General features: G+C 50.1%; 1 protein-coding gene across 3 annotated transcripts in view; it reads right to left on the bottom strand.

Annotated features, from left to right (window-relative positions):
• Positions 1 to 11832: 11832 nt before the first annotated feature.
• Ksr2 (kinase suppressor of ras 2) overlaps positions 11833 to 27507 on the bottom strand; it is a 456389-nt gene continuing 440714 nt past the window's right edge. For 2 of the 3 annotated variants that reach the window (XM_045132847.1, XM_045132849.1), the window contains exons 17-20: positions 24797 to 24928; positions 17938 to 18067; positions 15021 to 15154; positions 11833 to 11988 (exon numbers count right to left, since the gene is read on the bottom strand). In XM_045132847.1, the coding sequence (XP_044988782.1) occupies positions 11982 to 11988; positions 15021 to 15154; positions 17938 to 18067; positions 24797 to 24928 (403 nt within the window). In that variant the 3' untranslated portion in view covers positions 11833 to 11981. Of the gene's footprint in view, positions 11989 to 15016; positions 15155 to 17937; positions 18068 to 24796; positions 24929 to 27507 lie in introns of those variants that run through there. The other variant, XM_045132848.1, reaches the window with a different exon arrangement.

The following is a 27507-nucleotide window of genomic DNA, read 5'->3' as shown; positions in this document are numbered from 1 at the left end:
TTTGAGAGAGAGAGAGAGAGAGAGAGAGAGAGAGAATATGAATGTAAGCACCTTTAACCACTGAGACAACTCTCCAGCCCTTTAAACTGATTTTATAATATGTAGGGAGTTGGTATTGACTGTGGGGTCATTGCTGTGATAAACCTATGTGCATCATAAGGCCTTATAAACTGGTTTTCAAGAGGAATGTGGGCGAGCTTGGAACTTGGGGTTATAAAAACCCCAAGTTTGCATGCTGTAAGCAGAGGTTAGTAGGCCATTCTGGTGGGATTGTGGAAGCCAATAATGCTGAGAGAAATGCAGACAGTGGAGGCCAGGCTCATGAGGTTTCAGAGGAGAATAAGGACTCTATCCTACAGCTCATTCATGTTACATGTTGTCAAACTGATCTCACTCTGCCCATGTCCCGAGGGCTCGAATGACACTGTACTTAAGGGTACCAGAGGAAGGCTGGTTCTGAGAGAGCAGCACCACTCAAGGAAAGGTGCCCATCTTGTGAAACTCCTAATTTACTTGAAGGAAGGAAATCCTAAATGGAGGGGTTTCCCTACTCAGACACAGACACCTAGGGAAATGTTTCTCCAAGGTCAGCTCAGAAGGCACAGTGACCTCTACAGCTGTGGTCCAAGGGGGTCAGGCTTCCACCCAACCTGCAACAGAATTTGGCAGTGTTGTCCACATGGTAATGGTTCCGGAAGCAATAAAGATGAAACATTGAGGGGCTCATGGCCTATTTCACTAATGCACCAGTGATTCAGTGTGTGGCAGGCTCAAAATTCCTGCAAAGAGGACTAAGAGGTCATGCATGAAGCTATGAAGGTTAAGCCTATCTTGCAGCAAAGAACCCAGTTTGTTGGAGATGCCTGAACCATAGTAAATCTTCCGAGGAAAGCTGCAGATTGAGAGTAGAGCTGTCCAAGAGAGGAAGAGGGAGGATGGAGCTGTCTGAGAGAGGAAGATGGAGGGTACTTGTTATGACTCTATTATTCCATTTTGGTAGAGGAATGCTTATTCTGTTCCATTATATATTGAAGGTATGTGCTTGTGTTCCAGTTTTACAGGGCTCAAGGTTAAGAGACTTCCTTGCAGCTGATGAGGCGGCTTAGCTGTTAAAACCCTTGCCTGCAAAGCCAAAGGACCCAGGCTCAATTCTCCAGGACCCAAGTATGCTAGATGCACAAGGTGGCACATGCATCTGGAGTTTGTAGTGGCTGGAGGCCCTGGCGCACCCATTCTCTCCTTCACTCAAATAAATAAAAATGTTTTTTAAAAAGATACTAAGCCAGGTGTGGTGGCATGCACCTTTAATCCCAGCACTCAGGAGGAAGAGGTAGGAGGACCACTGTGAGTTCAAGGCCACCCTCAGACTAGATAGTGAATTCCAGGTCAGCCTGGGCTACAGTGAGACCCTACCTCAAAAAAAAGTGTCGGGTTTCAGATGAGAATTTTAGACTTTAGAACAGTGTTGGAACCACTAAAGGCTATGAAGACTTTGAAGCTGGGCTGAGAGCATTTTGCCTTATGAGGTGCCACAAGCCTATGGAGATGGTGTGGAAGGTTACGACTTAAACGTAATGTTTGGATGTCAAGTGGACGGGGTGTGTACTTGTGATGGGTTAACTGACTGTCAACTTGACAGGACCTGGTATCACCTCCAAGGGGTTATACTGATTAGCTTACCCTTTGTGTGCATCTGTGTGATTGCCTTAATTGGCTTGTTGAAGGTGGGAAGATCTGCCTTAACCGTGGGTGGCACCGTCTCATGGACTAGGGTTCTGCACTGTATAAAAAGGAGAGAGCTGTCTGCTCCCCCACTGGTACTGAACGTGGGCAACTGCCTCAAACTCCTGCCACCAGGCCTGCCCTGCCATCATGGAATGTAACCTGGAACTGCAAGCTGAAATAAACCTGTCCTCCCTCAGACTGATTTATTATTGCTTATTTGCAAGCAGAGAGACAAAGAAAGAGTGTGTGTGTGTGTGTGTGTGTGAGAGAGAGAGAGAGAGAGAGAGAGAGAGAGAGACAGAGAGACAGAGAGAGACAGAGAGAGAGAGAGAGAGAGTGAGTGGGTACACCAGGGCCTCCAGCTGCCGTAGACAAACTCCAGATACATGAACCACTTTTTGTATCTGACCTTATATAAGCACCGGAGAATCAAATCCAGGTCTTCAGGCTTTACAGGCAAGTGCGAAGCCATCTCTCCAGCCCTCAAACTGATTTATTTCAGGGGTTTTGTTCCAGAGCAAGGTGGCTAGCGCGGAGACAATGCTCTGCATGTGTTTGCGAATGTTGGGTTGTCTTCCGCATTCAGATGACCGCACGTGGAACAGCCTTCAGCCTGTCCTTGAACCTGACCTCAGAGTCCTCAGAGAAGTCTCTTAGTGAAGGCCAGCTTAGACATACGGACCCAAGCACAGGAAGATAAGTGCTAGTTGTTGTAAGAGGTGGAGTATGGGGGGGCCGTTTTGTCACACAGCATCATCATCGTGGCCATTAGCTGACCTGTACACCTCCCCCATTATCACACCGCAGGCTCCCTTCCAGACAACGGACAACAGTGGAATTCAGACCTGTGTCGACGGCAGGGTGGTGCAGTGGTTCTCAAATTCTTTATTGGCATAAATAATTCAGACACTGGATTCTCACTAAACATTGCACTAAACACAGAAAACAACAGGCTCAGAGGCTCACAAACTGTCCAACAGCCCTAATTAGAAATCCTTTTTTGAGAAGTGTAGAAAACTTTATAAATGATTCTGTACAAATAAATATACACAGTGGGCCATCCATCCATCCACCCATTCATCCATCCACCCATTCATCCATCCACCCATCCATCTATGCGTCTTTCTTTCTTGGATGGCATTTGCATCACATATTCTTTCCCAGCAACAAAATGTTGGCAACAAGTGAGAGAGAAAGAGACAGAGACCAAGACAGAGTTAGGAAAAGGAGGAAGGAGGCAGTCCCCGAAGGAACACAGGAAACTGAGTTCACACGTCGCCTCACTCTGTGACAGACAGCACAGTGGACAGGGAGACAACACTGTGGGCCAGAGATCTGCGTGGGTCTGTACAAGATTTAGTCTGTGAATATATATATATATATATATATATTATATATATATAGTATTTATAGGTATATATACTTTGTGTATAGAAAAAACAGCAGCATAATTTACATAGAAAGCCTTTTTACAATCGAGGGATTTCCCTCAAGTCAGGACCTCTAGAGTCACCAATTCGATGGATCATGCGACAAGTTTGTGGAGTGGACCCCATGGAAGGTCCCGGGTCAGGGAAGGAGGAACAAGAAGCCAGGGGTGGGAATATAGCCTCCCCCACCCCCTTGCCCCACCACACCCGAGTTTGACAGGGCTGCAATAGGCCATCCACGGGCAAGGGCATTTAGCTAATGACCAGGCTGTAAGCCCATCAGATGCTTTTAGCTTTGGCCTTGGGGCCTGAGGAGGAGCACCTGAGGACCCTGGTGACTAGAGGTCAGTCTTTCCAGACTTCTCAGTTCCCGAAGGCTGAGCCTGTGTTGTATAGATTCCAATGTCTCTCAAATAGCTGGGGGGGGGGGGGTCATTCTTAGGAAACCTTCCATTCCTCCTCATGGTTTCCAAGGCATCAGCAGTTATGAGAATGGGTCCCCGCTCCACCGCCTCTCTAACTTAGACCCCTGTGTGCCCAGGAAGATTCCCCTCCCACCAACCCCCGCAGAGGTGGGATTCTGGAGGAAGATCAGTTGGAAGATCAAAGCCATCTCTGTGATACCAGTCATTCTTGTCAATGTCAATGCATGCCAATAATGACTGACATTCATGATTTCACTTACTGTCTCCAACCGCCTGGGGCCAGCCATATATACTAAAATATCAGGGCCCAGCAAAGCCCGGAGTTCAAGGAATGCCCGGGGAGGAGCTGCTGGTGCAAAGAAATTATCCCTTGGCCACAGGAAGCAGCCGGAGAATTATGAGTGAAGTTGAAACAGACCCACGAACCCCCACTGATTTGCAGCCCCTCCCCCACTCTGTGAGTTCTGCAGTTAGCAAAAGTGCTGTTTTCTGTCCTTTTTAGCCCCCTGATGGGTATTTGAAGGGACAGAAAAGACACTGTCTCACACATAGGACTGACAGCTTCTCTCCCGCACTTCAAGTCCCAGTGAAGACAGCCTGGGGCTCACTGTGGCCCCTGGGGTTTCTTCGTATTATAACTAACCAGCACCTAATCCGCCACCTGTCATACTTCTTTGGAGAAACATGTAAGGTGTATGATCAATATGCTTGCATGTTCCTGCGTGTCCTTGACATCAGTGGCCCATGCATACAGGGACATACTGTGTCCAGGATAGGGACTATGGGGGAGACGCGGTGGGGGTAGCTTTCTGGTGTGGCAAGATGAGTCTGCAGGTCTCTGAGAAACTGGTGACACTGTTAATAAGAGGTGGACGAAGAGCACGAAACGATTATGGCCCTCATCTAGCAGAAGGGACCACGGACCACAGAACCTACGGCGGGGGGCACCGAAGCCACAGAAGTTGTTTTCATTACACGAGACGGGGAGAGAGAGAGACACACACAGAGAGAACTCAAGCCAGTCCACGCTCTAATTGGGGAAGGGATCTGCTGGGGCTGCACACAGGCTGTTCCTTCTGCCTGGCACACTGTTCCCTGCTCTGCACTTCTATTCCGACTTCGAGGGAAGCATTCAGAAATCTTCCTTTCTGGAAAGCCGTTCCTGAGGATGCTTGTCTAGGATGGGTGCTTCTTGGAGACCACAGGACCGCCTTAGGAAGTTCCCCAGCTCTCCCAAATGGTACGGGCCTCCTGAAGCCAGGGGCTGCTTTTCTTCCTTGTTCCCCCCCTCCAACCAAAGGCACAAAGGGACATTTAAGTGACTCTATGAAATTGGCGTCTAGGGGAAGAAAGGGCCAAGGAAGGTTCTGCTGCATATCCAGAGAGTGAAGCTAGAGACAAAAGCTTTTGAAAGAGGACAGAGGTTCTATGAATCCCTCCAGCTGCTTAAATGGGGGGGACATTTTAAAATTCATTTATTTACTTATGAGAGAGAGAGAGAGAGAGAGAGAGAGAGAGAGAGAGAGAGAGAGAGAGACAATGGGCACACTGGGGCCTCTAGCTGCTTCAAACTGTAGGCACATGTGCCAGTTTGTGCATCTGGCTTTATGTGGGTACTGGGGAATTGAACCCGGGTCATTAGGCCTTGCAGGCAAACACCTTAACCACTGAACCATCTCTCCAGGTCACTCCCTGTTTCTTCTAGGGGCCTCTCCTGCAGCACCTCAGTTTCCTTGACCTAGATTCCTTCCGCTATCATGAAGTTTGCAGGGGAGACATTCGGTTAGAATCCTGAAAGTGTGGCCCAAGAGCCAACTCAAGGGACCCTGGGCAATAAATAAATAAATGAAAACTGGGGAATGTCACAGCGGGGATGGGGGGCCGGTAGAGTGGCAGGCACTGCTCAGATCGTACACAGTGAAGACAAAGCCCTCCCCAGGGAAGGATCTGGGCTGGGGACAGCACATCTGTAATGGCAGCATTTAGAAAGCTGAGGCAGAAGGTTTGGGAGTTTGAGGATAGCCTGGGCTGTCTTACAAACAACAACAAAAAGTCAGGAATGATTTGGGTCTAAGGTCAATAGCGTCCATGCTGAGAAACCTCCAACCTAGCTAAGAATGGCTGCCCTGCCTCCTCTTCCGCCTGCCTCAACTTAACCATCACCTCTGTCCACAGCCGTCTCCAGTGTCACCCATGTTGCAGGCCTCCTGAGAAATTTTCCTTCATAGTCCTTGTTGTGGCTGTTTCTGTCTCCTCTGTTAGGTCCTGAGCTTCAAGCAAGCGCCTTTAAACCACTGAGCCACCTCCCTGGGTCCCTGGTCAGACACTGAGATATCCAGGGTCAACGCCCCTCCAGTGAATGACTATGGAAGGAGCACATAATTCTAAACTGCCTGGGCATGTCAATGTCCAAGAGAGGAGCAAAGGCCAGTGCCTTGTCCACTTGGGCATAAGGTATCTCTGGCTGTCATGGATATAGCATTTTTAACATCCTGGGACCCACCCTTCTACTTCCTTTTAACCTGAGGGGGCTTACCTTCCTTCTCTGACCTCAGCGTGAGATCAAGAATGGTCCCACATGTCCATCTTAAGCAGCTAACGGTCTATGGCTGCATTTGGGATCAGTTGGAAGGTGTTCTACCATTGATTAGCAATGTCTGCCAAGAGCACAGGAGCGAGGAGCCGTGGTAGGAACGTTACACATTTAGTCTCCCTCGTATAGATATTTGAGCTCTGGATCTCTTGAGATCCTTGTCTCAGTGATCCAACTGGGGTTTCTACATTTTGCGGCACAGAGTGCTGTCCATCAAACTGCAGACAAGCCACCCCCCGCCCTACACAAGCTCCCCCCCTCCATCCACTGCTGAAGTCTGGGATCACTCAAGGATGGGACATGCCCACCACAGTCAGGTTGCAGAAGTGGACAGAAGTGGCCCGATGCTGTGGCTTAGGAGTTCTGAGGAAGCGGCCTCCCAGGGGACCTATCCAGGCCCAAGAGACAATGCTAGGGTTTGAGTAGTTGTCCCCTGCCCAGTCAACCCCTTTCAAAGAAAAGCTACATCTATGTCCTGTTTCCCAGGACATCAGAAGGGGTCCTGACTTAGAAACAGGGTCACTGCTGATGTGGTTAATTCTGGTAAAAGCACATCTGAGTAAGGTGTGTGGGTGGGGGGGGGGTGAGATACCCGACGTGATGGTGGGCTTGAGGGGAAGTAAGACAATGTGGACTGCCCGCCTAGGGGGTTGGTGAAATCCAACTTGGGTGTGTCTGTGTGGGCATTTCCACAGACCACCGGATCCTGAGGGTTCTGAACTCATCAATGGAGGAATCCCTTCCTGGATTTGTCATATGATGGTGCTCCTGAGAGGAGGTGGAAGTTCAGACATGGGGCGCTGGGGGAATGCCTGGGGGGGCTCTGCATCACCCTGACCCCTTCCTGTATTCCCTCCCTCTACTTACTGTCTCCCTCACCATGCCTGCCTCCACAGCAGGTCTAGAAACGCAGGGACCTGGGATGATCACAGACAGAGCCCTCTGAAGCCACGAGCCAACATAAGTAATTCCTCCCCCACATTTTTTTCTGCCAGGTACGTGGTCACAGTCATAGGAAAAGTAACTACCATGTTGGGCTCTGATGTGATGTGACGGGGTCTTGAAAGGACAGCCACCTGAAGACAAAGATGCAGGAGACCTGTGTGCCATGCACGGACGATGGCAGAAACTGGTGAGATGAGGCTACCAGCCAAGGGATGCCAAGAATGCCAGAGTTCACCCACAAACCACAAGTAGAGACAAGAAGAGGTGGCGAGGGGCTAGGGCAGGGGAGCGGTCACACCAACACTTTTCCTTTGGGACTTCTGGCCCCAGAATGGTGAAGGTACACGTTTCTATTGTGAAAAGCCACTTGGTGCATGGTACTAATTGTCACTGCACTTCTGAGACGCTAACATTAATGGCGAAGGAGAGTGGGACTTGGCTTAACCAGTGTCACATTTGGAGCAAGACCATTCCCAAGAGGGGGGATAGGTAAATTAAAAGCCAGAAGGCTTTGAGGACAGGAGAGGGTCTTTTTTAGGATTCGGGGTTACAAAATCCAGACATGGGAGTCCTGAAGGCCTTTCAAATCAGGAGCCTTGGCTATTTTAAGGTCTTGATAAGGGATGGCACTGTGTCTTTCCCAAATCATCACGTAAACTTTTCACTCTGTTCTGTTGCAGTCCTCCAGTGTGGCTGTATTTGAGAGCGAGCCCCTGAAGGGGTAGGGTTAAACAGGGCTAGAAGGGTGTGACCCTAATGCAGGGTCACTCTAAAAAGAGTAAGACCCCAGCGATATGAGGTCATAGTAAGTCAGCAGCCAAGGAGACAAGCCACACCAGGAACCACCTCAGATGACGCTTTGATCTTGGCCGTCCAGCCTCAAGAAGTGTGGGAAAGAAGCGCGAGCTCTTTAACCCACAGCCATATTTCATGATGGTGGAGCTGACAAGCCTATGTGCGGCCTTAACGCGCATGTAGGTCCCCAGGGTATGAATCACCAGCCTTGCGGACACACACGTGGCCCAGGATGAGAAGTCTAGTCTCCTTGCAACCATTTATCTCAACACACACAAACACACACACACACGCGCACACACACACACACACACACACACCCTTAGGCAGGCTATCAGACAGTCTTTCCTCTGCTTTGACAAGCCCCCCCTTGCCGCCTTGCTTTCTGCTCTGAGAGCCACATCCATGTTGACTTGTTTTTCAACAAGAGGACCCATGATCATATCAGAGACTGACCAAGCTAGTCACAGAGCTGGCTGCAAAGATCCTTTGGACTCTGTGGGGGTGCTTAGTCTCCACTGCCAATAACTCTCGCTGTAATGGGAAAGCGAGCAATATGTTGCATCCCAGTGAGACATTTGCCCAAGTCAGGATATACATCCTTTGGGCTTTTCTTTCCCAAGTTAAGGAATATGTGAATAGCATTCTGCGGGCTGGATTTAATGGTCGGCCTCAGATTTCTCAGTGCTCAGTGCTGATGTTTCCTCTGTGTGACTCAGGTGACCGACCACACAGGAGGGACAAGGGCTGTGGGAGGTGAGGAGAACTGGATTTGTGTGTGTGTGTGTGGGGGGGGGATACACAGTAAATGATGGGGTGAGAATTGGTAAAAGGGAAGAGCCAGGTATCCCGGATACTACAGTCTACATAGCAATATCAGTCAATACTATTGGCTGAGAGTCCACGATTACAGATTACAGCGAGGAGATGGAGTCTCATAGCAAGGCGTCATGTTTCTCTTTGACTAATGAGAGGAAAATCAGGACAAAGTGGATCTAAGTAGTGACTGGGAGTTTCCAGTTTGGCTCTGGGATCCAGATACCAGGGGCATCCTGACAGGAGGCAGAGGGTCTCTTTTGTTTTACTAAAGACCCCTGGTCTGGAGGAGCGGGGGGAGAATTCAATGTGCCATCTGCAAGCCCTTCAGAGACATGCTGCTGACTTCAAGGTCCTTCTTACTTCAAGCTCACCGTCTCCTGGAGACTTGTGACCCTGGGACCCTGTCTCCTTAGTAATGACGGGCTGGCAAAACGAGGCAGAGACAGAAACCGCTCACTGTCCGTGGAGCAGTGACTTGTGTGGTGGAGCGGGACACGCACGCACATCAGTGCCAGGGGAGATGTACGTAGGCTGGCACCGAGGAGGAGAGTGTTTACAAATACACGGCCTTCTCTCTTCTTCTCAGCCCTGCACAGGCAGAAGGAACACGCCTGCTCCCGGCTACTTCCGGGCACAGCCCGAGGCCACCAGCGGAAGGAGTGGCTTAGTTCTCTCTGGATTTAGATGAATTCATATTGAAGGGGCCACTTGCGAGCCAGAGTGGGGGGTAGTTGGAGGTGGGGTGGGGGACCAGGGGGAGGTGGACTCTGGCGCCTAGGCCCAGAGCAGCAGAGATTTGGAGTGGGTGGGGAAGTGGAGGACAGATCAAGAAGTGAAGAGAAGTGACATGGGACCCAGGGACCCTGACCTTCTAAGACGAAAGGCACCCAGGAGCAAGGAAGGCTGCGTTTCTTTCTAGATTCCCTCATGATCTTAGACCCAAGAATGTTGAAGACCACTCGGAGAAACCACCCCTTAAAAAGGAGCCCTTGCCGGGCCTTCCTAATGGTTGTGGTTGGCCTTTCGCCTGATTTGGAAAGCAGAGAGCCAAGGGAACATTCTAGCTTCCAGAGACCTGAGCCTTTCCTGCCCCTTCTCTTTCCTATTCCCTCTCTTTTATTTATTTATTAGAGACAGAGAGAGGGACAGGGAGAGAGAAGGAGAGACAGAGATAGAATGGCCATACCAGGGGCCTCAAGCCACTGCAAATGAGCTCCAGACGCGAGTACCATCATGTGCATCTGACTTACATGGGGTCTGGAGAATTGAACCTGGGTCCTTCTGCTTTGCAGGCAAGCACCTTAACCATCAATCCATCCCTCCAGACCCCCATTTCCTCTCTTGCAAGACTGACCTGAGGGGTCCTAGGTGGCATTGGAGAGAAGCAAGAGCATAGATCGCTGTCATTTTCTGGGCTGCGGGGGCAGGTCCAAGCCTGGCCCAGGGTCACAGGGCTGGTCCATGGGGGGGGGGGCTACGTGGGGTACTATGGACGAGAATGTCCCCAGCGACAGCCCTGAGGTTGCACAGGTGTCACCTCAGACATCGCCAGAAGAATACTGTCCACTTGGGAACAACCCGACGGTGGGAGCTTTGCAAAGGGGAAATGAGGGGGTCCCCACTGAGGAAGCGAAGCCTGAGGCTGTTCTGGGGCAGGACTCTCATGAAGTGGAACTGCTCGTTCTTCCTGCAAGCGGGCGTGGCCCCAGAGTGCGGAACTAACTGAGGATACCCAAGATGGGGGAGACCCTCTCCCCTCCCCCTAGGACTGACTGGGTTTTTGGGTCTCAGCTCTGGGGTCTTTAGAACTCTCTGTGTCTTTCTCAGCGAGGGATATGATGGCTAAGGCAGCGGTTATAGGACCGCCAGGGCTGGACAGCCAGCGCCCAAGGCGACCATGGACCACCCTTGAGCATCCGGCCTCTTGTCTGCTGCCTCGGCTACTGCTGTGCTCGTGGTTGGCTTTCCCTTTTGTGCCAGGTCTGACCGCTGGAATCGGGGCTTTGTGGACACGGACCAGTGACGCTGAGCCTCCTCCCCTTGCTCTGTAATCATCCGCTACCAGCATCCTTTAGGCAGGACACTGGGGGAGGCCCACATAGCCCAGCAGAGATGAGGGGATGCTGAATGAGCAGTGGGGGCCGGGGCACAGGCTCCTCAGGGGGAGGCCTCTTGGCAGAGGGTAGATGGGGGTGGGGAAACTTAGCCAGGCCAGAAGAGGGAATGTAAAATATGCACAGACAGACAGACTGCCTCCTCGCCTCCCCAGTGCAACATTAAAGGTGAGATGAAGACCCTTTGCAAACAGTCATTACACACACATCCACGTCACCCAACACACCTCCCAGAGGCCCGTATCTGTCACCAGGGGAGAACAACCTCCGGAACTGTAAGTACTAAACAGGGTGGGAAAGGAATGTACTAGAAACTCCTGCCAGAGCCCCAGTTCTCAGGTTTGGACTCCAGGGGGTGTCATGAAGGATGGTGACAGCTGGGGAGCCTCCGTGCCTTCCAAATGGTCAGAGGTGGGTGGAGCCATGAGATGAGACAAAATGACATTCTTACAGAATAGGACAGAGGCAAAAACCCAAGGGGACTGGTCCTCAGAGAAACCCAGTGCTTCAAAGACACATGGGATGGAACGGTTTAGTTGTCCTTTGGGTTTGTGGGCCAAGATGCCACAGGCTATTCTGCGCTGGTGCAGGGGCCACCGGAGACCAACGCTTTCAGAGGAATGGACTCAGCCGACCCCCCCTCCCCGCCCTGACCCTGGCCGACCTTGTAGCCTTGGCTCTCGGTTCTCCCGTCCCACAAGCAACTGGGGGTGCTTGGATCTAGGGCAGGCTTGTTCAGATGAAAGAAAGGCAAGCGGCCCAACATACACGGAGATGCACGCACGCACAGCGCTCCTGTGGGTCCTGAGAAGCTGCCAAGGGAGCTGCGTGTCCCGCTCTTCACGCTCAGCCTGCGACGTTTGCCTTGACACCATTTCTTGGACCCCTGCCTGGTGGGAGTTCGGTCCTAGCTCCGGAGCTCCCTGAGCCTGCCCGACAAAACGGGCGCAAGTCTCAGATGTGGGCAGCCCCTTCCCGCCCCCCCCCCCCCAGTGCCTCTGTGCAGTGCTCTTAGGCTGGCTGGGTCGGGACCATCTGATGGTGAGCCTGGGTCCTCCTGAGCTGGCAGAGGGCAGAGCAGGGAAGGAGAGGTGGCTCGGGAGCTGAGGCAGCCAACACGGGCCCATGTCCATGGTCACAGCCTGGAGTGGGTAGAGAAGAGAAAGCAGGGTGAGGGACATTGCTCACAGTCATACCACCCTTTGTGTGCCAATCCCCTCTCGGGAGGCATGGGGAGGGTGAGTCCATGGGAGGGCTGGGCTCCCGGGGGAAGGATGGGCTCCTGGCCCCTCCAAGAGCAAGAAGAAGGATGACCAGTGCCAAAGGCCCTATTTGGCACTGGGCTCTCTACTAAGCATAATCTATTCCTGATCTCACTTAAATCTAAGAACAGCCTGAGGCGTGGCCATCTTGTACCCTTTTCTCAGGTGAAATTGAGGCTCACAAAGGTTTTTGTTGTTTGCCTAAGCATTGCCCAGCCAGGAAGTAGTGGGGGCAATCTTTGAACACAGCACTCCCCACTGGAGCAGGTTGGGGGAAGCGTGGGGATTGATGAAGACATAGGAGGAGGGTTCAAGACCAGCTCCTCACTGCGGACTTCAGCAGTGAGCAAAGAGTTTACAGTCCGCCGCAGGGAAGGCCTTCATTGGTTGCATAATCTCTCCTAGGATGGCGTCCGGCCCCTAGCAGATGTTCACCACACAGGAATGAATGATGATGAAAAGGAAGAGGGCTGGGAACGTGGCTCAGTTGGTAAAGTGCTTGTCATGCAACATGAGGACCTGACTTCAGTCCCTGAACCCCACACGTAAGATGCCAGGTGTGGGGGTGCCCACTTGTAAACCAAGCACCAGGGAGGTGGAGACAGGCAGGTCCCTGGAGTTCTCTGGCCAGCCAAGTCTAGCCTTACCTGGTGAGCTCCAGGTCAAGGAGAGACTGTGTCTTTAAAAAACGTAGACATAGGGCTGCAGAGATGGCTCAGCAGTTCAGGTGCTTGCCTGCAAAGCCTAACAACCCCAGTTTGATCCTCTAGTACCCACATAAAGCCAGATACACAGAGCGGTGCATGCACCTGGAGTTTGTTTGCAGTGCCTGGTACCCATTCTCTCTCTCTCTCACTACCCTTTCCCTCTCTCTGCTTGCAAATAAATAAATAGATACTTTTAATTTGAGAGTGATAAATATATATATGGAGAGAGAGAAAGAAAGAAAATGGCTGCAGAAGGACCTCTAGCTACTGCAATCAAACTCCAGCACCACTCTGTGCTTCTGGCTTACATGGGAACTGGGGAATTGAACCTGGTTCCTTAGGATTCATAGGCAAATGCCTTAACCACTAAGCCATCTCTCTAGCCTGATAAAATATTTTTTTAAAGGTAGACATGGTCTTAAGGAACAACACCCCAGGCTGTCATGCATCATGCATGTGGATGTATACACACACACACACACACACATACATGCACACATGTGAATGAACAGATGACTCGGTGGATGGAAAATTCCATTGAGTTTCCAGTAGCATGGGACAACAGACCGCCTTGTGTTCTGTGCTCTCAGTATGGCTCCACAGAAGGCTTTGTCCCCTTGCCTCCTTGTCCATCATTTTAAGCCCTTCTGCTCAGTTGACCTCTTACCCTTTCCTTCTTGGGCCCTAGGAGCGCAGAACCTGCCAGATCATGACCCCCCAGAGCCCTTATAACATCAGGCATTCCTGGGTTGCACCTGGAGCTCCCATGCCAACTCTCTACCCGAGCTGTGCTCCCTAGCGGTTAGAGCTGCTGGTTAGAACCCTCTTGCCCATTTCTCACTCAGTTGGCTTTAACTGCTGCCAGGCCACCAGCTGAGGGCTCTCACGCCCTCCTGGCACACAGGGGCTCCCTCCCCACTGGCTCCCCCCCGCCAGTGAGCATTGCTTACTTGGGATTTCCCTGCTCAGCACCTCACTGGATCCTCACAGCAAATCCTCTGCGGCATTTCACTGCCCTCCGTTCTCAGAGCGTGACACGGCAACTCAGAGGTCAAAGGACAACCCGGGGCCTATAGCCTTTAAGCACCAGAGTGGGACTTCCAAGCTATGTCCCTTAAGAAGTCTAGATTCTTTCTAGGGAACGGATGAGCCCTGTGGGGACAGAAGCAATGCCATCCCCCAGGATCAGCAAGCTCCCATGTCAGGGTGAAGAAGGAAGTCTCCACATATCCGGCTCCTGGAACCTTAAGGGTCTGTGTGGAGCCCCAGGGAGGCTCTGAGAGCTGCTAAGGAGCACGGATGTCTCTACATCTGTGTGCAGGCAAGCACTGGTGAGTAGACAGGGCAGGGCAAGCATGGGCATATGCATGTCGTCGTGTGCCGCCTAGGGTGCTGGGTACCTGCCTGTGTTTGGACCTGAGCCTGGCTGTGTGAGTAGGCTTTCGGGTAGGCTGTGTGTCCATGGAATGTTCTCACATAAGGAAGTACATACATGTTTACATCTGAGTGCACCTGTGTTTGAGTGTGTATGCAGGTGTGCTATTGGGTACCGTTCTGTTACTCTCTCTGTGTGTGTGTGTGTGTGTGTGTGTGTGTGTGTGTACCTGAGTATGTTTGTGTGATTATTTCTAGGAGGATCTGGCAGAACCTCAACAGCCTCCCTTGCCTGCTTCTAGATAGGTCCTTCATGGTGGAGGGGACCCCAGTGGGATGTGCACTCCCGACCACAGGGAGGGCTGTGGATCTACAGCCAGGACCAGGGCAAGGAGGGGCATAATGAAAAGGCAGACACGGCGGGGGGGGGGTGACAAGAAGTGGGGAGTTCTTCCTGTCTTTAGGCTCAAGTACTGGAGAATCTTGGGAGCCTGGAGCCACCATGATGTGGCAGGTGCTGGCTGAGGAGGGAGAGTCCCAGCCCGCCAGGTCTCCAAAGGAGGGTCCTGATATGATGGGTGGAGCCTGGCAGGTCTGTTTGGGTCACACTGTGCCATCCTCTGCCCAGATTCTGAGGCAGAGAGCTAAGCAAGAGGTCAAGTGGTTACCATAGGCAGAGCCTGAGGTCCAAGCACTACAGCAGACTAGTCTGAACAGAAACTGGTAGGGAAGGGTGCTGGCTGGGGGCTGGGTTCACGGAATGGATCGTCTGGGGGAGGAGACAAAGGTCAGAGGGCAAGGCAGCGGGGGGAGGTGCGGGGAGAAACCTACTCTGCAGACTTCCAGAAGTGTCCCGGGTGCGACAGGCGGCGGTTTCTCTTGGGCAGTTTCTCCAGCATGTCCATGAGCTTGGTGAAGGTGGGCCGCTCTTCCTGCTCAAAGGCCCAGCAGAAGAGAAGAATGTCCTAGAAGGAGGCAGCGAGTGGGGGTTGAATGTAAGTGACCTCACTGGACCCTTATGGACGTCTTGGTACATTGGCATCTCTTTGGTTCTCTCCATTTGTCTACCTACCTGCCCCACTTTGTATCTGTCCATCATCCTTCATTCCACTCATCTATCCACAAGATGCCCTCCATACAACCATCTGTCCATCCTCTGCCATCTCTGTATGCATCTGCTCTGCCATCTGTCCACCAGGCCCTACTTTACATCTTCTTGTCACCCACCATTCCATCCATCTATCCACAACGTGCCATCCATTCAACCATCTGCCCCTCCTCTACCATGCCTGCATCCACCCACTCAGCCATCTCTCCGCCCATTCACATATCACCACCCACTCATAACCATCCCATTCGTCCATCCACACCAACATCTGCCCACCATCTGCCCATCCATCCGTAGCAAATCATTGATCCTTCACCTATTTTCTGTCTATCCACCCACCCACCCACCCACCCATCCATCCATCCATCCGTCCATCCATCCATCCATCCATCCTCCCAGTCATCCACTCGCCAAATACGTGTCTATCCACCCATCCTCCCAAGACACTTCTTTCTCTTTCATTTTCCTCCCTTTCTTCTTCCCTCCCTCCCTCCCTTCCTTCCTTTATTCCTTCCTTCTTTCACTTCTTCTTTCCTTTATTCCTTCCTTCACTTCTTCCTTCCTTCTTTTCTTCCTTTATTTCCTCCTTTCTTCCTTTATTCCTTCTTTCTATAGCCAGGAAAAGGGTGAGGAAGGACATAATGCAGAAATAGGCACAGAGGATAAGAAATGGGAAGCCCTTCTTGTCTTTGGGCTCAAGCAGTGGAGAATGTTGGGAGTCCTGAGTCACCAGGATGGGGGCAGGCCCTTCCTTCCTTCCTTCCTTCCTCCCTTCCTTCCTTCCTTCCTTCCTTCCTTCCTTCCTTCCTTCCTTCCTTCCCTCCCTCCCTCCCTCCCTCCCTCCCTCCCTCCCTCCTTCCTTCCTTCCTTCCTTCCTTCCTTCCTTCCTTCCTTCCTTCCTTCCTTCCCTCCCTCCCTCCCTCCCTCCCTCCCTCCCTCCCTCCCTCCCTCCCTCCCTCTGAGAGGGAGTCAGGTAGCTTTATTAGGTAGTTTTGGATGACTGGGCCCCAAAAGTAAAAAAGCAGAAATGTCCTTAAATCTGTCCTGACAATCTCAACTTTACTAGAGATCAGAGAAGGATCTCTCCTCTCCTTATCTCTTGACTGAAGGAGTTCCCTAGACCTGTTTTTCCACAAGCAACCTGAGCCCCTCCTGGGAGGGAGTTCCCCTTTCCCAGGAGTTAAGCCTGATCCTGGCACTGTGGTTGGATAAGCTCGGCCCCCAAACTTGGCTTCATGGCTGGCCTCTTCTTGAGCCAGCCCCTAGCCCGGACCAATCAGCCCTCACTCTGGCTCACCTGAGACCGAAGGTAAGGCCCACTGCAGTGAGGTTATGGGTAGCCACTTCCCAGGTGGGCAGACCCTTTCCATGCCGGTCCTGGTAAGCCTCCCCTCCCCCACTCCCACGTGGGCTCGCCACCCCTCCACGTGGCAGGAGCTCTCTGGTGTTTCTTCTCTTTCTTCTCCAGATCCGTTTTCCATGGTTCAGGCCCAGGCTCACTTCCTACATGGGCTCTTGGGCCACGTGGGTGCATCCATTTTTCTTACCTCGGTTCATGAACCCTCCCTCTCCCTTGTATATTCCTGAATAAACTTGTAATGGTTTGTAATGCATCCTTCTCAGCCTGGTTTGTCCAGTGCTTTGGTTAAAACAGGCATGAACTCAGGGTTCCAGGACTTTTCCTGAACTCCCCAAACCTATTACACTTCCTTCCTTTCCTCCCTCCCTCCCTTCTTCTCACTGATTTTCTGAGGCTATATAACAAACTGGGGAGGAAAATGCTATAAAGCCTGAGGTACATTAAGGGCAATAATAGTATCTAAGGAGTTTCTTGGCGTTTTCAGGATAAAGGGGCTCGTGAAGTCTCAAGCCACATCCCAATTGCCCAGGTGCTTTTCAGGTCACAGGAAAGTTACATTTTTGTTGTTGTTTGTTTATTTATTTATTTATTTTTTTTTGAGGTAGAGTTTCACTTTGGCTCAGGCTGACCTGAATTTCACTACATAGTCTCAAGGTGGCCTTGAACTCACAGCGATCCTCCTACCTCTGCCTCCCGGGAACTGGGATTAAAGACGTGCGCCACTATGCCCGGCTGAAAGTAACATTTTACAATCTCTTCACCCAGGAAAAAGAACGCAGAGACAGGAAATTCTGACAAGCATGCCAGGTAATTACTGCCTCCATGACTTCTGATCAAGAGAAGATCCTTCCTGCTGTGTTGAAGATTATGCATTTATTATCCGGTTTCTTGGTTGCTGTCTAGCATGCTCTGAGCATCAATAATATTTGTCATATTTTAACGACTATCTTTTTTTGTTTTTAAATCACATCACTGGGATATTCATTGGCTCTTATCTGAAGCAGCAACCCATTGCAAGAAGTCGACCAAGTGTCACTACGCCCCTGGTGGCGGACACCTGGAATTGCAGGCACAGTGCGGGTGGGTTAGCTTGCCATCTAAACTCCAAGCTGTTGCTCCCTCCGCCTCTGCCCTCCCCCACCAAGGCTTCTGGGCATGCTTTTCCTGGTCAGCCGCTGGGAAATCACTTGTAACCTTCACACACGGGGGTGGGGAGGGGAGCAATCCCAGGACTGTGCTTGCCTTTTCCCTCATCCCTAAGACACAGCGATCAGACTTACGGAGATTTCTTTTCCCACGCCAATCTGGCTGAGGTTGGGTTTCATGCCGGTGCCCATCTGCCAGATGATGGCCTCTGCCGGCTGGGTCTTGAAAGGCCACTCCCTGGCATGGAGCTCATACCAAATGGTGCTGTTGGACAGTGGACATTGTCAGTGGAACATCCCTGCATGTGACCTTGTTGAACCTCCCTTCTCACCAACACCACCCACCCCAACCAAGCCATGGTTGGTCATTCCTCTCTGTTTCTTCCCCCAAGAGCTTGGCATTTCACTTAAAACTCTCTCGATGTTGGACTGGAGAGGTGGCTTAGCAGTTAAGACACTTGCCTATGAACCCTAAGGACCCAGGTTTGATTCCCTAGAACCCACATAAACTGTATGCACATGGTAGCACATGTGTCTGGAGTTCAGTTGCAGTGGCTGGAGGCCCTGGTGCACCCACTTTCTCTCTCTCTTTAATAAATAAATAAAATAAATTAAAAAAAACTCTCTCAGTGTCTTAGAAGCCAGGGTTGTTTAGGTTTTGCGGTGGGTGGTGGGGATGGACCCCACAGCCTCACACACCCAGGCAAGTGCTCTATACTGAGCCCAGCCCCAACGAATACCTTTTTTTTTTAAATGACCATTAATCATAATAAATGTGTATTTTTCAGTATTTTTGTTCTTAGATGACATTTTTCAAAGCAGTATTAGCCTCAATTAGAATATTTCATTCTTCAGACACATTAATATTGTGGTCAGGTTCACACCGCTGGCAGAAAACACCCAACCAAGAGCAGCTTGTGGGTAAAAAGGTTTAATTTTGGCTGACTGACTTGAGGGGAAGCTCCACGATGGCAGGGGAAAATGATGGCATGAGCAGAGGGTGGACATCACTGCCTGGCCAACATCAGATGGACAACAGTAACAGGAGAGTGTGCCAAACACTGGCAAGGGGACACTGGCTATAACACCCATAAGCCTGGCCTCAACAACACACTGCCTCCAGGAGGCATTAATTCCCAAATCTCCATCAGCTGGGAACCTAGCATTCAGAACACCTAAGTTTGTGGGGGACACCTGCACCAAACCACCACAATTAGTAAAAACTTATTATACTTGGGGTTCTAACCTGGATTTTCTGCCTTTAAATCCTAAGTACGTTCCTCCCCTTACTCTTTGTGTTTATGTGGCTTCTAATCATTGCATCATTGAGACTCTTTCTTTTCTTTTTCTTTTCAAAAGTTCATTTTTTATTAACAACTTCCATGATTATAAAAAAATTTCCCATGGCAATACCACCCCCCACCCTTTCCCCTTTGAAGCTCCATTCTCCCCATCACAATCAGTCTCTCTTTTATTTTGATGTCATGGTCATTTCCTCCTCTTATGATGGTCTTGTGTAGGTAGTGTCGGGCACTGTGAGGTCATGGATATCCAGACCATTTTGTGTCTGGAGGAGCACATTGTAAGGAACCCTACCTTTCCTTTGGCTCTTAACACTCTTTCCGCCACCTCTTCCGCATTAGACCCTGAGCCTTGGAAGGTGTGATAGAGATGTTGCAGTGCTGAGCACTGCGGTCGCTTCTTTCCAGCACCATGATGCCTTCTGGAGACTCTTTCTTTTGAATACCTTCTTATTTGGACAGATGCTCTGTCTACTTGGGGGCCTTGCTGTCGCTGGACGAATGCTCCCTGTCCAGGATAGCAAGCTCCTGGGCACAGGAAGGGACTCACCAGCCAGTATGTCTTCCACGCGCAAACAAAACGATACCAGCACATCTAATAGACTTTCACATTCGGAGTCCATGCCCCCAGCCCCTCCATCCTGAGGCAGCATAAGTAACTCCAGGCCACACGTTCTGAGCCGGTTCCCCCTTCTTGTCTGCCCTCTCCCCAGGTAACCACAGCAACGGCTTCCTCTGCCTCCCGACCCACCTTGGAGCATCACACACTGGTGATGGTACGCCACTGCTTAGGGAATCTGTGTGACACATTGTCTCTTCCACGGTGGTCTCCTTAATCACGGGCGTTATCACACCACATAATCAAGCCTTTCATCTCGTTTTACAGCGAAGGAAACGGAGACTTAGGAAGACTGTGTGTGGGTCTTCTCTCCCTCCTATCTTTCCCCTGTCTTTTGTTGTCTCTTTTTGCTTATTTATTATTGTTTTTTTTTTTTTCCTACTCACTGTAGCCTAGGCTTATCTGGTACTCACTATAGCGTCATGCTGGCCTCCAACTCATGGCAATCCTCCTACCTCTGCCTCCCGAGTGCAGGATTAAAGCTGTGTGACATCACTACTTAAAAATATTTTTAGGGCTGGAGGGATGGCTTCATGGTTAAGGCGCTAACCTGGGAAGCCTAAGGACTCATGTTTGACTCCCCAGGTCCCACATAAGCCAGGCTCACAGTGTGACACACGTGTGCAAGATGGCGCACATGTCTGGAGTTCGATTGCAGTCGCTGGAGACCCTGGTATGCCAATTTTCTCTCTTTCTCATGAAAAAAAAAATATATATATATATTGGCTTAAAAAAAATTTTTTTTTGAGGTAGGGTTTCACTTTGGCTCAGGCTGACCTGAATTTCACTATGTAGTCTCAAGGTGGCCTTGAACTCATGGCGATCCTCCTACCTCTGCATCCCAAGTGCTGGGATTAAAGTTGTGTGCCACCACACCTAACTAAAAAAATATTTTTATTTATTTGCAAGCAGAGATAGAGAGAAGAGAGACAGAAATATGTACACCAGGGCCTCCAACCACTGCAAACAAATTCACATGCATCTGCAACTTTGTGTGTCTGGCCTTATGTGGGCACTGAGAAACTGTACCCCGGTTGTTAGGCTCTGCAGGTAAGTGTACGTTAACTGCTGAGCCATCTCTCCAGCTCTCTTTTGTTGTTTCTTGAGACAAAGTTTCGCCATGGATTTGGAACTTGCTTCATAGCTCAGGATGACTTCAAACTCGCCATCCTCCTGCCTCAGTTTCCTGAGTGCTGGTGTCACAGATGGGCACCACCATGTCCTGCTTAGTTTATGCGTTTTATCCAGGATGACACAGCAAATCGGGGGGATGGGGGGGCAGGCATAAGTGGAACTCAGTCCATGTGTGGAGCCTTGAATGTAAAACGGTCTCATAGCCTTGTGTGTTTGATATTGGATCCCCAGCTAGTGGGCACTGTTTGGGGGAAGTTAAGATGTGTGGTCACTGGGGGCCAGCCTTGAGGTTCTAACTAGGTCACATGTGCTGTTTTCTCTTTCTCTGTGTTTTCCCTGTGTTTTCTGCTCCCGCCTGCCATACCTTCTCCCCTTAGAATCATAAACCGAATTAAACCCTTTTCCCTCCATAAACTGCTTTTGGTCAGGTGTTTGTTCACAGCAATGGGGAAGTGTTATTCCATGTGACTTAAGAACTCTGCTTATTGGCCAGTTTGCTTTACTTTGCAAGAGTCCTGCGTCCCCAGGGAAGTGACAGTTCTTCCAGAATACACCCTAACCATTCATCCTTGCAGAGGAAGAACAAAGGGGCGGTGACTGGTACTCAGGTGGAAGGGGAAGGGTGACTTCCAGAAGGTTCTTCCCTGTGCTGGGTGCCTGACCAATGTTTTCTCACTCAATTCTTAGACACTTTCTGTTTTTTTTTGTTTTGTTTTGTTTGTGTGTTTGTGTGTGTGTGTGTGTGTGTGTAGGGAAGAGGACAACCTCTTTTAAGACAGGGTCTCTCATTGGCCTGGAACTCACCAAATAGGCTAAACTGGCTGGGCAGAGATACCCCTGTCTCAGCTTCCTCAGCACTGGGACTACAGGCCCACGCCAGCGCACCCAGAATTTATGTGGATTCTGGGGACTGAACTTGGGTCCCCATGTTTATACAGCAGGCACTTTACCCACTGAGCCATCTTCCCCAGCTTCTTTCTGGGCTTCCTTAACCTTGATTTGTACTGGACATAAGCAGGGGGTTGGATGGGGCTCACTCCTAGGTCCACGGGGTTGTGTGGCTTAAAGTCCCAACCATGGAGTTGGGAGGCTCCAGGGGATGCCCCCCTCCACCACTGATGGCCACATGGTGAGTTCACGGAACTATTTGGAACTTGAGTCTCTCCTCCTCTCTATCCAGAATAAGGCAGTCCCTGCTTAAGAAGCCTGCTCATCAAAAGCTTTCCCCAGTGTTCCGCACACTTCTAAAAGTCCCTTCTTGTTCTAAGTCTTTCCTGAGCGCCAGGTTCCCAAGCAACAGGATGCTCTTAATTGGCAGGAGTCCAAGAGTGATTCACGGTGTCACAAATAAAAGCCTTATTAAAACTTCCTTCCAACCTAACTTTTAAGAGAAATTCACTTTGAGAAGGAAAAACACACACACAATTGTTCAAAGATGAAAACTCCAAGTGGAAAACCAATTACTTACTTTGGTACATTTCGTTAATTGCATTTTTTTTCCTTTTGCTAAATTTACACTAAAATATAGTGATTTAATTGTTGCAGTTTGCTTCCAGATAACGATAGCTAACTAGATAAGATGTGAGCGTTAATGAATCAGAGGGCCCCGATCAACAGACGCTGGGATTTGGGATCTTGTTGCAAAGCACAGCTTGCGGGTGAAAGTGGTGGTACGTTTCCATGGGAGATAGGCTGTAATCTCGGAGACCATGTTCCCCAGTGCTGTGTCCCCGAGCCCTTGAGCCCTTGAATAGACCCTGTGATCAAGGCCAGGATTAACGAGGCTATTTAAGATAGAGTAACGTGTTCCTGCTTGCATTTTCTCATGGGTGTGTACGTGTGTGTGTGTGTGTGTGTGAGAGAGAGAGAGAGAGAGAGAGAGAGAGAGAGAGAGAGAGAGAGAGGTACGCATGTACCCGTGGAGGTCACAGATGGCACTCAGGGTTTGCCCATTCGCCCAGTTTAGCTAGTCAGCTTGCTCCAGGGATCCCCAGTCTGCCTGTTACTGAATGCAGGGATGACAGGTAGCCACCATGCTTGATTGGCATTTACGTGAGTCCTGGGGCTCCGAACCCTGGCTCTCACACTTGTGCAGCAAGAGCTTTAACCACTAGGCCATTTCCCCCCTCTCATCTTTTTTTTTTTTTATTATTTATTTAATGAGACAGGGTTTCATTCTGTAGCTCAGGCTGGCTCCAAACTCGTGGGCAATCCACCTGCCTCAGCCTCCCAAACGCTGGCGTTGCAGGCGCGCGTCACCATGTCCTTCTGGGCTCCTGGTTTGACTGCCCGAGGGCTCTGCCCTGCACCCTGGGGCTACGCCTTGCATTCTTCTCATCGCATCCGTCCTCCCCGTGTACTTGCTGACAAGTCCTAAACCCCGGCTCTGAACTCCAGGCGTGGAGATTTGGCTTTTCCCTTGGGCAGCTTCCAAAGTTTCTTTGACTCACCCATGGCCAGAGCCAACTTCTTTCGACCTCCTAACCCTGCCTCACCACTAAAGTCTCTACTGCCATGTCCTCTTTTTTTTTTTTGAGGTAGGGTCTCACTCTAGCCCATGCCCCAGGCTGACCTGGAATTCACTGTCTGGTCTCAGGGTGGCCTTGAACTCACGGCGATCCTCCTACCTCTGCCTCCTGAGTGCTGAGATTAAAGGCGTGCCACCACGCCTGGCGCCATGTCCTTTAAAAAAAATCTTTTTTTTTTGGTATATTTTCATTTATTTATTTGAGAGAGAAAGAGTGTGTAGAAAGAATGGGCACACCCCTAGGTGCGCCTCTAGCTACCGCAAATGAACTCCAGATGCATGCGCCACTTTGTGCCTCTGACTTATGTGGGTCCTGGGGAATTGAACCTGGGTTCTTTGGCTTTGCCTTAGCCGCTAAGTCATCTCTCCAACCCCAGCATGTCCTTTTTTGAGTTTATTTTATTTTATTTTTTAAAAATGTAATTATTTGAGAGAGATACAGAAATAGGCAGGGAGAGAGAGAGAGAGAGAGAATGAGCACACCAGGGCCTCCAGCCATTGCAAACGAACTCCAGATGCGTGAGCCCCCATGTGAATCTGGCTTAATTGGGTCCTTTGGCATTCTAGGCAAGAGCTTTAACTGCTAAGCCATCTCTCCAGCCCTCAAGTTTATTTAAAAAAACTTTTTTCTGACAACCTCCACACATATGAACAGTATACCATGATCATAATCCCCTCCCACAACTCATGTTTTCTCTCCTAAAAAGTTTCTTTTTGAATGGCACAAAATAATTACCCACATTTACGTACCACTGGGAATTTATATACATGCATGTACAATTCCTCAGACTATGTCATGACTGTAGAGAGGCTCCTTGCCACCATGTTGTGAGAGCACTCCTGTGGCCTACACACAATATGTGTGCTGAAAAACAGAGCCCCCCGTCCTTCCATAGCCACGTGAGCGGCCAGCTTGGAAGTGGTTCATTTGCCCATTGAGACTTCAACTGAGACCACGGCTCCCTGAAGCTGTTACCTCCTGAGAGACTTGGAGCCACTCAAAAGAGCCTTTCCACCTTTCTAAACAGACACTTGACATGATAGGATGTGCGTTATTCTAGGTTGGTATATTTGGGGCTAATTTGTTATGGAGCAAATAGGCGATTAAAGCAAGACTGAAGCAACATCTGGACCAGCTCGAACACATAGCGAGGAATCAGTAAAGAGATGCCGAATGAATCAGCGTTACACCTTGCCATGGCCACGTGGCCAGTTAGAAGCCAGACAAGTGTGCTGGGGTGATTCTGTCTAACACACCCTACTCGGATCTCCCTCCATCCCTGAGCTCACTCAGAAATCCAGCCACCTTGCCCAGCCCCCACAGGCTCCCTGATCCTTCCAGAAGCCTCGCTGAGAGATGCCGGACCTCTGCTCTGGTTGTGACCGTCACAGGCCAGGCTGCAGGGCACCTACCCAAGAGCAAAGACGTCCGAGTGCTTGGAGAAGGGGAGTTTGTCTTCCTCGGTGTCAGGGGACAGTTGGCGGATGATCTCAGGAGCCAGGTGGCACAGCCAGCCGTTCTGGATGCGAAGCTTGTCCTCCCTCCTGGAGAAGCAAAGAATACCATCGAGCCCTGGTCCATAGTCTCCCTCCCCCCCCCCCACCCACAATGACCCAAGTCCCAGAGTCATCTCTGCTGGCTTGCTGGCTTTTCCTCGCAGGACACTGCCTGGCCTTCAACTTGAAGCTGAGACCTAGCGGGAGGTGCAAGGAAGAGGGCTTTAATAAGGGTGGCCCAGGGCTGGAGAGATGGCTTAGCGCTTAAGGCATTTACCTGCAAAGCCTGAGGATCCAGGTTCAATTCCCCAGTACCCACATAAGCCAGATGCACATGGTGGCACCTGTATCTGGAGTTCCTCTGCAGTGGCTAGAGGTCTTGGCACACCCATTCTCTCTCTCTCTCTCTGCCCCTTTTCATCTCTCTCAAATAAATATTTTTCTTTAAATTTATTTGTTTGGTGCTGGACCCTCTCGCCCTGTTTCACCCAGGAAACACTGCCAGGTCTCAATGTCCACGGTGTCGCATTCTGCAGGCTACGTTGCTGGGATACCAACTCAGAGAGTACCGACTCCCTGCCTCTAGGGGAGACATGTAAAACCTCACACAGACCATGACCCAAAAGCTCCTGACAAACTCGGCCTGGTAGATTCTGAGCGCCAGGGACACGCCAGTGAATGAGACCAACAAGGCACTTGCCCTTGCACTTGGTAGAGGATGATACACAAATTATATAATACACAAAAGTGACACGGTAGTAAGTGTGATATGAAGAAGTAAAATAGAGGAATATGAGGCTGGGGAAATGGCTTGGTGGGTAAAAAAAGATGCTTGGCACACAATGAGTCCCTCAGTTCGGTTCTCCAGCACCCACATAAAAGCTGAGTACAGTAGCGCATGTCTGTAATCCCAGTAATGAGGACACAGAGATAGGAGAATCCCTGGAGCCTGTTGGCGAGCTAATCAGTGGGTTTTGGGTTCAGTGAGAGATCCTGCCTCAAGAAATAATGTAGAAAGTAACTGGAAGACACCCACCATCTGTCCACATGCACATGGGCATAGATGCACATGTCATCCATGCGCACATACAAACACGCATGCACATGCACACCACACACGTATGCATAATGCACGCATAAAAAGAAACAGAGGAATGAACTGGGTGTGGTGGTGCACACCTCTAATCCCAGCACTCGGAAGGCAGAGGAAGGAGGATCACTGTGAGTGAGTTCGAGGCCAGCCTGAGACTGCATAGTGAATTCCAGGTCAGCCTGGGCTAGAGTGAGACTCTACCTTAAAAAACCAAAAAAATAAAAATAAATTTAAAATAATAATTAATTAATTAATTTTATAAAAGAAAGAAAGAGAGGAATATGTCCAAGACATCAGGAGCTTTCTATAGGTGAACTGTGAGTTACACTGGGATCCGAACTCAAGTCCTTATGTTTGTTTGTGTGACGAAAGGTGAGTTACAGTAGGTGGAGGGATCTGAACTCAAGTCTTTAAGCTTGTGTGACAAGAGCTTTGTACTCACTGAAGGCCGCTCCTCGTTATTTCTACCACACCTGAATGCCTCCAGGTGCAGGGTTAACCAACAGAATATTCCACGAGGGTGAAGTTGTTCTCTGTGTACGTCATTCAGCGTGGAAGCCACTCACTGCGGGTTGTCACATGCTTGTAGGTGGCTAGTGTGACTGAAGGCCCGCGCTTTGGATTTGTTAGAGTTCAGCACCCACTGCCACGTGCAGCTGGCTAGGGGCTTTGAATTCACGTCACCCGGACCTAGACAATAATTTACTAAGACCAAAGTTTCTAATGTAATATATAGGTTAATAAGTTGCTCTTCAGCATATCCATAAACAGAAACTAGGAAATTCTTTCTGATGCACTTTAAAATTAAGGTGGAAAATACTTGCTCGTGTCTTTCCTGACATACCTGCAGACTGCACCTTCAGAAATCCCCTGCAGAGAAAAGCAGCCAGAAGGCGGCTCCAGGAGTTTGGTGTTTGGGTTGGCTCGGTTGCTGATGCATGTGCTGGTTGAGGAAAGGACGGTGGGACTTCTCCGGACTTGTGGGTCTTCAACACGTCTCACTTGTCCTGCGTCTTACACAGGACACAGTATCTATTTTGATAGACTCATATTTTTATTTTACATGTGTATTCGTGTGTGTGTGTGTGTGTGTGTGTGTGTGTGTGTGCATGTGTGTGGAGGGCAATGCTAATATCAATGTTGTGAGGTCAACTTCAAGTGTCTTAATCAATCACTCTCCACCTTATGTTAAAAATTTATTTATTTATTTGCATGTGTGTGTGTTTGTGTGTGTGTGTGCCAGGGTCTCTTGCTACTGCAAACAAACACCAGGTGCTTGTGCCACTTTCTGGGTCTGGCTTTATGTGGGATGCTAGGGAATCAAATCTGGACCAAAAGGCTTTGCAAGCAAGCACCTTTAGCAGGTGAGCCCATCTCCCTTGCCCTTCCCACCTTATCTTTTCTTTTTTCTTTTTTTTTAATTTTTATTTATTTATTTGAGAGCGACAGACACAGAGAGAAAGACAGATAGAGGGAGAGAGAGAGAATGGGCGCGCCAGGGCTTCCAGCCTCTGCAAACGAACTCCAGACCCCC

Source organism: Jaculus jaculus, chromosome 13 (genome assembly GCF_020740685.1).
Source record: "Jaculus jaculus isolate mJacJac1 chromosome 13, mJacJac1.mat.Y.cur, whole genome shotgun sequence".
NCBI classification, from domain to species: Eukaryota; Metazoa; Chordata; class Mammalia; order Rodentia; family Dipodidae; genus Jaculus; species Jaculus jaculus.
This window is presented reverse-complemented; position numbering and strand designations above follow the sequence as displayed.